General features: G+C 38.3%; 1 protein-coding gene across 1 annotated transcript in view; it reads right to left on the bottom strand.

The window, feature by feature from the left end:
• EML6 (echinoderm microtubule associated protein like 6) overlaps positions 1 to 11,889 on the bottom strand; it is a gene marked incomplete at its 5' end in the record, with an annotated part of 63,024 nt that overhangs the window by 41,672 nt on the left and 9,463 nt on the right. The window contains 6 exons of the mRNA XM_009073249.1: positions 382 to 549; positions 1,213 to 1,425; positions 2,779 to 3,035; positions 3,994 to 4,131; positions 8,153 to 8,354; positions 11,367 to 11,502. Coding sequence (XP_009071497.1) covers positions 382 to 549; positions 1,213 to 1,425; positions 2,779 to 3,035; positions 3,994 to 4,131; positions 8,153 to 8,354; positions 11,367 to 11,502 — 1,114 coding nt within the window. The remainder of the gene's footprint in view (positions 1 to 381; positions 550 to 1,212; positions 1,426 to 2,778; positions 3,036 to 3,993; positions 4,132 to 8,152; positions 8,355 to 11,366; positions 11,503 to 11,889) is intronic.

Raw genomic sequence — 11,889 nt, 5'->3', positions numbered from 1 at the left:
ATAGCTAGTATATCTGTCACACATATATATATATATATATATATATATATATGAGACTGCATTGAAAAATAAATAATTCAGTACCTGTGGTCAGACTTCTGAATGCAATTTAGATCTAAATGATCTAAATGTCTTTTTCCACATACTTTGACAAATACTACTCGTGTCTTCCTACACATACAAGGCTGCAGCAGTTTTTAATGTCCCTTACCTCAAAGCAAAGCTTATCTCCGAAAAGTCACATGTCCCAAATATGCTGAGCATATACAATTCCGAAGAGTTATAATAAAGGTACGTTCTGGTAATTCACTATAAGCTTTTCCAGTGTGGCAGTCTATGCTGATTTTATTAAATAACTACCTCAGAAAAAATCATGTTTACCTTGTGGAGAGGTTTCCAGGATGCCATTTGTTATCCCTTCTGGAACAAATCGCCACTGAAACACAGAGTGATCAGCACCTCCTGTGCTTAAAACCCACTGAAAATCATGGGACCAACGGACATTGGTGACATGTGCTGAATGCCCAACATATTTTCTAAACTTAGCTCCTAAAAAACATGAATAGAACTGCTGGTATGTAAGAAGAAAACAAATGAACATGGTAACTAATAAAGTTAGAGTTCTAAGGGAAACACTTGAGAAAACTGAACAAAAAAATACTTTAATGCCTTGTTTGATATTCTGATACAAAAGTAAATCTAATATAAAAATAGACGTAAAATCATATGAAGAGTATCTTCACATCAGTTTCCAGAAAAGTAGTTATATCATGGCAGGAAGTACCAGATACACACAAGGTTTAATTTTTGCTTTTCTGGCCACACCTGCTAGTGTGAACTCTACATATGTATTACACATTGTCCTGTAGACACAACTTTTGAGAATACACTGATATGATAACAAATTAAACACTGAAGAACATAGAAAGTTTTATTTAGTTTGCTGGCTTTCTGTTTGGTACAGTGCAAATCCTGAGGAAGCAGCTCTGTATCCTCATAGTTTCCAAAACCAAGTACCCACTCTGTATTGGCATGAAATTGTTAGAAACAGAGAGGGTTAAAGTTTCATCTTTAAGTCCATTAATAGTGACATGAACTGTGCACACACTGATCTGAATTACACACAAGAATTAAGAGCCACTCTTAGAAAACACACTGATAGGGTATCAAGGCAAATACTGCATTTGTCAGCAACACAAAATACTGCCTTACCTTTCTTTAAACATGGGAATCTGAATAGTTTAACCAGCCCAAAATCATCTCCAGTTACTAGCACTGAGCTGTTGTAATTTCCATCCACAGAGTTGACATCTGTAATGTTTGTGTATTTTGGCCAAATTCCACTCACTTCAGATCCTATCACACAGGTCCATGAGGCCCAGTGAATTCCTTTGATCTCATCTTTGCTAGTTAGATGCTTCCCAGCTGAAAACATCCAAGTGAATAATCAATTTAATCATTTACTTCTCAGTAAACTCCATTTCTTTTCATCAAATTTATCTGTGTATTTTGACGGTGATTAATTTTTAACTCCAATTAATAGGATCCATCATTTTCTTCAAATTACTATAAAGCCACATTTGTGCTGTTTGAGGCCAGCACATATCTTAGGAGTTCTAATGCAGCTGTATTAGAATTAATTAGAATACTAATCAGAATGAGTATGCTAATTAGAATTAGCATGCTAAAAACATACAAAAGCAGAAAGACTTTATAATTCCACATCACTGCTACCAAAAAAATGTCTTCAATATAATGTACATGTATGTAACATGAGTTCCTACAACACTTTCAAGCACTGTAAGATTAACGATATGAATTTTTCAATAAGGCTACATGTGCTAGTAATAATTTTTTGTCCTCAGCACCTGAAGTCCCTGAAATTTGAGTATCTGGTCAGTCAGTCACTGTTCTCATTTATGGATGCTGTTTCATAGTCAACTGAAGGCGACCAAACTAGCTCAAAGGAGCACAAAATCTTATTCCTAAAGCTCTCTTCAGCAACAGCTTCTTCTGAAAATCAGGTGGGGTTTTTCACTTGGATGTGGTGAATATGAATGCTCCACATTACAGTGAATGTGAAGTTCACACTTTCATTCTAAGCACAGTGTACATTGCTGTCACAAACATGTAATTCCTTACAATTCTGAGCTTTGCTGCACTAACAGAAAAAGCGTTGAGGTAACACAGGTGATGCCATAGTGTGGCACCTCTCATTTATTTAAACTGCTGAGTCTCTTCTGCAGCTCTGGCTGTGCTACTTCAGGCACAGCTGGTACCAACAGCTGGATTTCTGCTGCATACTCCCTGCTATGATCTGTGTATTGGTAGTGGCTTTCCCTTGGCCTGTCAAAGTTTAGCAGGATCAGTCTGGAATGTTGTTTCTACTATCAATCTTTAACATTGAGATCTTCAACAGTTCAGAGTTGACCCAAACATTTCTCCTATTTTTAGTTATTACATTCTTAATAATACTCTAATCGCTAACACAGGTATTGTTCATCACATGAAGGAAGTACAACAGGGACAGAGGTGCTTTGGCTGTTTTCTAGAAGTGAGTCAACCTGTGAAGGTTGCTCTGCAAAAACACACCATTTACACAGCAGTAAATGCAGAGAAGCTTATACTTAGAGCTGAAGGTGAGTATATGATTTGAAAAACGAGCAGTAGGTGTTTCGGCAAGTTCCAGCCAAGAAACTTCACTTGAAGGTGTATTATTTTATGATATTTTTGTTGTTCTCTTCAAATCAACACCACATGAATCCCTTGCAAACTTACATGGCATCTTGTAGAACAGTCTCTCTCCTGCACCATCATTGGTTTGCAAGAATTTACTATCCACAGACCAGTCGATGTGAGTAATAAAACTGGCAGATTTGTTGCACTCCCCTATCTTTTTGTACCGCTGAGCAACCGCATAGACATCCACGGGGCCATCATTGGAGCCCACGGCCAGGTAAGAGCCGTCCGGGGAGAACTTCATCTCATGGATCACTTCTTTTCTGTCTTTGATATGAACTACCTCTGTCATGTCTCTGCAAGAACCAGGGGTGAAATTTGGAACCATAAACTTGTGATCATGCCATCCACAAATATTTAAGACAGATGCACTGAATCATTTGTACAACAAAACACAGAGTTCACTTGAAAAAAACACCTTTTCTTTGAGAATTTCCTATTGCTTTCATTGTTTATAAGCATTATTGTAAAGCAAAAGATAGAAACCACACTACTTGTCCACGTTCATTCTATTCACCTGTGCTGAGTAAGTACTGCTAGCAGCATCCAATTGATGAAGACTCAAGTTTATTTAAAAACTGATACACTTTGTAAGTGATACACAGCACTGTTAAAAGCAGAGTCCTGAAAGGAGCATCATTCATAAGCAAAGACAGAGAGTCCTAGGAGGCATGCGGCAAATTAGCAAAGACAAGATTACTGGGAGACAAAGGAGATTAACTTATTTAGAAAAATACTAGTCCTTGGGAAGGCTTTTAAATTAATATGAACATCTTACTTTAGTTTTGCTGAGGTCATTAAAGCAGAGCATTACAGGGGGTTCACAGGCTTTTCCCTCCTATCAGCTAGTAGTTCCAAGTATTTTAAATATAAGGAAGGGGCAAACTCTGCCAAGTATCGATTAAAGTGGCTTATGTGTTTGGAAATCACACCAGAGTTTTGACTATTTCAATCTATGGCCAACGCATATTTTCAGACCAAAGAAAAAAAGCTAAACTTGAAAATCTTGAATTTTAACCAACATCGTTACTAAAATAAAGCATACATTTTCTCCTCACTGCCAAATTATCACCTTTTAAAACACCGACTGATGTCATGGAAGTATATGCTCAATTTTTATTCCTTTTTTTCTGATAAAATACCTAGTGATTATTTTTTCTTTTTAGATGAATGACTTTTTAATATGACCTTGAGTTTCTCAGAAAAAAACCCCAAACTAATATGAAAAAGTGCTGTAAGATTCTTCCATCTTACCTTACTCGAAGGACAATGAAGGAGCCATCCTTCATTCCAAGAGCTAACTGGGATCCATCAGGACTGAAAGACACACTCCGCACAGCTTCCTCCATATTGCAGCGAGCTATCAAGGCATGGTCAGCAAGACTCCATAACCTGCACCAAAGCAAATTGAAAGCAGCAGTAAATCTTTCTTGACTGCTCACTATTTCCATGTCACCAAGAGTAAAACCAAAGGTCTAACCCAACTGGCAAAGGCCACTTGCACGCACACTGTATGGTAAGACTGTTCAGTGGACTGAGATCCTTTCCACCCTGAACACATCACTGTGACAGAGGAAGAGAAAACAGGATGAAGCTCAGTTACATAATTTGGTGTTATTTCCAGACTTTACTTACCTGATAGGACAGAATTCCCCAAAATGCATAATAAAAATGCAGGTTCTCTAGACAGAAAGAGTCAGTGCAGACCAGACTGAAATATCCACTGAAAGTAACACCCAGAGCACACTGACATTCAAACCATAGGGAGAGTTTTCTTGTCATCACTCTGAATGAACTAGGAGACAAATCTGCATGTTGATTCCCTTATTTACATAATTTCAAATAAAAGGAATGAACCAATAAATTATGCCATTAGGTAAAGGCAAATAATGTGTCTGTATTTTCATGAAGGAATGGAGGGAGTTCCCCAGATCACTACTAGCTGGTTAATCACATCTCAGTATTCTGCAAGACTTAGAAAGTCAAAGAACCATTAAAAGAATGGAAGAAAATGCATAAAAGACCTCAATTGGGGTATAGAAATTAAGTCAGCAATATCCAACTATCTCAATTTTGAGAACAATGCCATAAATCTAATGTGTTTATGAAACATTCAGTAAAATATTTGAATAGCAGTGGATGCAAATAAATAGTGCTAAACTAAAGAAAATGACAATTTGTACAAAAACTCTGATGTGATAGTGGACAAAGCTTTAGAGAAAGCTTTAGAGACAGAAACAATCAGGCTGGATGGAAGATACTACTGAGATTGCTAGGAACAAGTAACAATTACAACTTTCGCTAAGTACAATGGCACAAAGGATGTGGATGCTAATCAGCTTTGCTCTAGACAGTGAACTGGGACACACTGAGCGCCCAGGATAGAGGCTCATACTGGAACAGATTTCTTGATGATGAAACAAGTAGACAAGGAATGAAATTTAACCCAAACCCATCCTTCCAGAGCCTTATGTCCAGCACTGTGCTGTAAGCTTGAAACATGTGGAACTAGCAAAGAGGAGTAAACAGCATAAACACAACATGAATGGAGTCTGAAAAGAAGGTTAAAAAAATGGATGTGAGATGTTGAAACTATTTCCCAATACAAACCAGAAGTAGGATCAAGAACCTAGCAGCTTTACAAGGCTGAAGCTATGGGCTCAAAATGATAAAGAAAGAATGAACCAGGAAGGATTTGAAAGATTTCAAAGGAAACACCAGGCTAAAATTTGTCTCCAAAATGTTGCTTCCAGATAAATTCCTTGGTCCAATACACTAGAAGTCTAATTGCAATACCTGGCAATGCAAGGAGAATAATCCCATTTTCTTTAAAAAATACTACAGCCATTGAATTAATAGAAGGGTAGTTCCAATAGGAGCTTTTTGATTTTATGACAGGAAAAATCAAGCTTTTGCACACATGCAGGCATTCATATACACAGCTGACAAAATACCTGCCTGGCTGACTTTGCTCGTGACAATAGAAAAATATCTTTGCTGAAAAAATATTTCTGCACATTGTTTTTTGAAAAATTAGATAAACATACTACTCCCACATGAAAAGTGCATGTATTATCAAAACAAGGCAAGGACTGTTTCCATCATTCTCTGGCAATTTTCCTACGTGTTTATTTCAAGGACTGAGTTTATAAACCCCAGTTAGGCTCATGAAACATTGTTATATTAGTCAATATTCCAACCTTTCCTGTGCTGCAGCCGACAGGTGTGTTTATTGGAGCACATACAGATTACAGCCTCCCAAGGGACCTGCTGGTAACCAATTCATTAGCAGAAAAAGCCGTCGCTGATGACAGCAGTTTACTGCTGCTTTGCTCCATTCCACTGGCACAACACTGCTTAGCACAGAAAATCACAGACATAAATATTCAAAGGCATTAATATAAACCCAGGCTTTTAATCAATCTTCTTATAAATGCAGGACTGCAGAAAGAGATCCTTCAAGAAGACAGAAACACAGCAGAGCTGTTCTGCCAGAACACCTTGTGGTGCTGCAGTCGGACGTTCTCTCTTACACAAAGACAAGTGTGAGGTGCATTGAGTATGTGTCATAAATAATTCTGTATGCCTTCAGATCAGAGTATTTTTCCCCTGTTCCTGTTGTAAGAGACAGGAAGCAGGCAGCTTTCCTAGTTGATATGCTTTGCTTTGGAAATTTAAAACATAGGCAATCTGTATTTGGCTAGAGCCTACTCTGAGCTGGGTTAGGGAAAATCTACAGTAACCTTCCTTGCCTCTACAGAGGTCCTTCTTATTCAGACATCTCAGACATGAGAGTATCATCTGACTCACTAAATACTTTTATTTTTAAAATGCTTTAGGTGTATATTCTATACCCACCCTTCTCAAAGCAATGTGATACCCAAATGCTAAGAAAAATCACCCAATGAACAGCAGTACAGAAACATTCCTGTCGATCCAATGTTAGTATTGAAAAGAAAATTGGAAGAAAATCCTTTTATGTACGTTTTAACTTAATGAAAATATTTGCATATTTCTCTGGAATTCCTCACAGAAAGCCATAGTATATTAAAAATCCCCCATTCTTCAGTGCCAAAGCTCACAGGACGTGTGATGAGGCACAATAAAATCCCTGCGCTGCTAACACACACACACATTTGAGATAACAGCAATGTTCAAAGGCATCAGTGATACTGTGATTACCACAACAGTGATAGGAATCACAAGAGCAGCACCAATTAAGGCTTGCTGTGCACAGGAGCATGTTTGCGTGCTTCCTGGAGGGGCACGAGTTTGTTCAGCACACACTGACTCAGCAGTACCTTCCCCAGCCTTGAGGCAGAGCTGATCTACTCTGCTCACCCAGAGATGAGCCCAAGACAAGAAATCCAGTCTTAGTGTGGCTTATTAGCTTGAGGGCAGTACAGTGCTAATCGCGGCTTTGCAGCACTCCCCTCAGAGCTGCGTTGCATCCTGCCAGGACACAGCTGGCATGAATTCATGCCTGTCTGTAACACTGGGCAAACCCAAGCAGCAGAGACTAATTGTGTCCTTTATAAACTGAAAGAAATAACACTCGTGTAGGAATCAGTGAGCTAACACCACTGTAGTGAACAACTGGCAGTTCTGTTGGTCTCACACTTTGGGTTTTAATTGTGGTTCGTAAGAGATGAGGGATGGCAGGAACAGGAAACCAGTACAAGTGAAAAAAACAGAAAGAGAAAAAAATTCCAACCCCCTTGGGTAGCTTTGGCAGTCAGGAAAGTGTTTTATTACGCTCAGATTCTCACTGTAGTGGATGTACTCCCATACCCACAGAGCTGTCGTGTGTTATCTCAACTGGGCATGGACAATTTGCCAAACTTTAACAGGGCCAGGAAAAGGAACATCCTTGAGTTTGTGACAATTTCCACAAATCTGTGTAGAAAATTTAAAATCTCTGCTACAAAGCCTCAAGGCACAAGTGCTACAACTAAACATCTGAAAGATCTTTTTCACTGGGTTACACCAGTGCATTTTCATTAATCTCATTTCCTGGCATTTTAACTGAAATGGTTTTAGACCAGATTTTCTGAACACTCAAGGCTGAGGCAGACACCTGCTGTGTAAAACATTGGACAAAGGTATTTATGTTTCAGGCTTGTTACATATTCTTAACAGAAGAGAAGGCTGAGGTGACCATTCTTGGTACAGAACAGCAATGTATTAGTGCTTCAAGCAGAGTATATAAATTCAGCATGTTTTGAACACGAATTCTGGTTATTTTTACATGATGTGTGGGGCACAAATATGAATAGAAAAAGCAAAGCTGCTAAGAAAAACCATGGGGAAAAAATGCTGTGTTAATGGAGTCTTAAAATGAGGCCAGACAATAAATCAATTCTAAATTAATGCGCACATGAATGAATAGAAAAAAAATAAGAGCCAGCCTTACCTTACAGATCGATCATCACTGCCTGTGACTGCTAAAGGCTTCTTTGGATGGACTGCCAGGGCCCAGAGCTCCCCTTCACAGTGCCCCTGCATTATCAGCATGGGTTTGTCTCTCTCTCTGACTAGCACCTCAAATATTTCACTGTCCTGTGTCCCTGCTAGGAGCCTGTCTGCTTTCCAACAGACACTGCGGATGGACAGACCTGGCAGGGGACAGAGAAGCCTTCCATTAATGGCAATGACCAAAGGGATAGCACAAGGAACAGTACGAAGATTTCAAGAGTTAATCTCTAACTGTTATGTTTGACACTGAGGTCTTACAATACATCACATTCAAATCTCAAAGCAGTTCTGTTACATTTTCTCCATTTCACAAAAAAAGAGAAAGCTCAATGCTGGGCAAACGCTGAGTGCTAACATTGCTGTTGCCAGTTCTTCAACAAATCAAGTGTTATATTTTGTGCACATCTTGGGAATTTACTTTAAGGAACAATTCCATTTCACATGATTTAAATGTCTAAACTTGAGATTAGCCAAGGCTCCTGGGACCAGAGCTGGTTGTATTCCTTTTGTCAGTACTTTACTTCTTTGCACATTCAAATAAAATGTGGAATAACATTTTAATGGTGAATTTAAATGGTTTGTGCCCTTATTATCACACTTGCCCATTTTAGACACAATGGACTATCACAAAAAAAAATTAAAAAGTATATTTTAGAGAGATTGATCTTATTTTACAAATCTGATCCTAACTTTGGAGCTGGAATTTTACTAACCACAAGATTTAAAACACTCTCTAAGCAGGCTGAGCATTTTGGTAGCATTCTCTGGTCAACTGCTTGCAGTGTTTGAGTTTTCTGTTTCAGTATATGAAAATTAGAGTGAGGATAATGGGTCTAGATGCTGTTAGGTGTCAATGAATAAAAAAAAAATCATTAGTCATGTAGTCAAGGTCAACCACATCATCATTTTAACATATTTTTGGAACCAAATATATAATGCAATTAACTGCTGGTCACATAAATAAAATACTCTCATCTGCTGAGAAGGTCAAATTAATCTTAATTTATTTTCTTGTCCATTTCCAGCAGCCTTTAATTTTGATAATGTCATTTTGTGACTTAGCTAAATTGTTACTGAAGTTCTGACTTCCATCATCTTCTTGATACACACCACTGACCACACGAGTGATGGAATGCAGACGCTAGGTGGAAAACAGGCATTGTTGTTTGAGAACACAAAGTGCATGTTTGGATGTGGGAAGGGCGATGTTCTCTGTGACACACTGCACAGAAAGAAAGATTGCTACTAATACAACTTATTTCAATATAAAGCCTATGATCAGATTGTTACTGGTGATGCATCTCATTTAAAAGTCTTCAGTGCACGATGACTGAAGAACAGCACACACGGGGTAAAAAAGGGCTTCCTGGCACCCTACAAATATGTTTTAAATGTGAAAGCCAATGCCTTTGCAAACTACTTTGGAAAAAATAACTGGAAAGAAGGGACAGAAGGTCACAGATAGGCAGTTAGGGCAACCACCACTGCTCGATGTTACAGATATGCTTAAACTAATCAGTGACACTGACACAACTGAAAATGAAACTCCATTTCCCCAGTCCATGAGCAGCCAGAACTAAGTGGAAGTGATCACCAGTGGGTGACATCAAACAGCAGAAGAGGTCACCAAAACAAAACAGGACATGGCAAGCAAGAGTTGTATCATCGTGAAAGAAATCAGAGAAACCCTGAAGCAGGAAAGATACAAGTTTTTAAAGATGAGGGTGACAGGGTATAAGCGCATGCTTGGATTTTATGACCTGCAGTCATCCCCAAGGTCCTCATTTTTGAGAGCTGCAGTTAGAGAAGTAGTCCCACTACATTTTTCACAGATGCAGCACTGTGTCCTTTTCCTTAGTCCCAGTGATTATGCTCACAGGCATATCATCTTTGACTAAGCTTGGATAAAATTCTGCAGACCTGCTTAAGTCAGTTTCTTGCCATTAAACAGGCAATGCTGCTTTTTTTGATGACAAACAAACATAAACCCAAAGGATTTTAATGCTGTGAAGACACTGTTCAAGTTTCAGTTTTTAGAAATCAATTCATTTCTCAGTCTTTAAAATGTTGTTATTTATATACAAATCCAAATGACAACACAATTTTATTTCTGCAAATAAAATGTTTTTACTTTTGCCAAGTAAGAAGATAGGCAAAACCTCTCCTGACTGTCTCTCAGCCCTATAGCTGCTGTTACAGTGCCTGGTTCTACTCCGTTGCCTTCATCTCTGTGTTCTGCATCCTGTAGCTAATTTTGGAGATAGCAGAAATAATGGCATCAAGCTACAATCACTCCACAGCCTGTCTGATTAGAATTCGTGTTCAATATAAGTACAGTCAATTATTTCTCCACAAATTTTTAGAAAGCATTACAAGACTGCTGTAAATGGTCACAAGGAACTGCAAACCTATGTATTTTACAAGCGTTAGAATCATCAACTCATCTAGTTTAACCAAGATGGAAAATAAGAAGACTGAGCTTCTTACTAGATCATGGGCCAAAACACCCATAATGGAGAAAGAAAGTTGTAATCTTCTTAGGGGCCTCTTGACTATTTCAATGGCAATTTTAATATGAAAACCAAATGGATGTGTAGAATTCCCAGAAGAACTTGTGCATTATGATGTCTGGAGATTTTAAGTGCTCCAAGAGTCTAACCATAAGAGAAAGTGACGACTAAGCCCATACAAAGCAGGATTAGGTTCAACAAATATGATGGTCAAGAATTTAATGACATTCTCTCTAGCAAATCCACCAAGTGCTCCCATTCCAAATGCACTGATGGAGTGTTCAGCTGGTCAGCATCTTTGAGCATTGGGTTCCAGAAATCTCAAACAGTTAAATTAATTGCAATTATTATTATGGTTACCTTCATTCTCCTATCTTTTAAGTGTTTAAATAGTTTTTACTTATCTCCTTGTATTTGCATGGTGGGGAACAGCGACTACAAGCACCCCTCTGTTTATACTATGAGCCATGGAAAACTCTCTTGGCTTTTAACACTGTCAGAGAAAAAAAGGAACACAGACCCAAAAATCCATACAGACATTAAGTTTAAAAAAATCAGCAGTAAGCAGAGACATTTATGCTTCAAATTAAATGGTGTCATAATCCATTATCTAGAAAAAACATTAAAGTGACAGCTCATTACCTTTGTATCCTTGTTCAGTCTCCCTGAGATCAATTTTGGTGATTGGTTTGAACTCAGTGTCCCACAGCCGAATGCAACCATCCCTTCCTCCAGTGGCAAAACCTTCCTCGCAAGCATACATACTAAAAATTCCAGCCTGTCAACCAACCATATAACAAGTTTTAAAGTGCTTTACAACCAATTCAAACACACCAAGCAAACGCTTTTGAACAGACTCTTATTAAAGGCTAGGAACTGCTAGGCAGCAAAGTGCTGTCTATCCAGAAAGCAAAACAGCAAACACAGCTTTTATCTCAAGTGCTCCACTTCAGGGGTTTATGTGGAAATCTTGGTGCAAATAGCAGTGACACAGTCTATTTGCAGAACTTCAAACTTGGCTTAGTTAATATTATGAGAGGACAAATAAATATATAATGGAACACTTAAAATAAAGAGTTACCCCAAATAAACAAAAACAAGCAAACAAGCAATACAAATATTCTTACAGGTGCAGAGGTGATTGAGACATTCTTTCATGAATTCA

The sequence above is a fragment of the Acanthisitta chloris genome, unplaced genomic scaffold (genome assembly GCF_000695815.1).
Source record: "Acanthisitta chloris isolate BGI_N310 unplaced genomic scaffold, ASM69581v1 scaffold28494, whole genome shotgun sequence".
Lineage (NCBI taxonomy): Eukaryota > Metazoa > Chordata > Aves > Passeriformes > Acanthisittidae > Acanthisitta > Acanthisitta chloris.
This window is presented reverse-complemented; position numbering and strand designations above follow the sequence as displayed.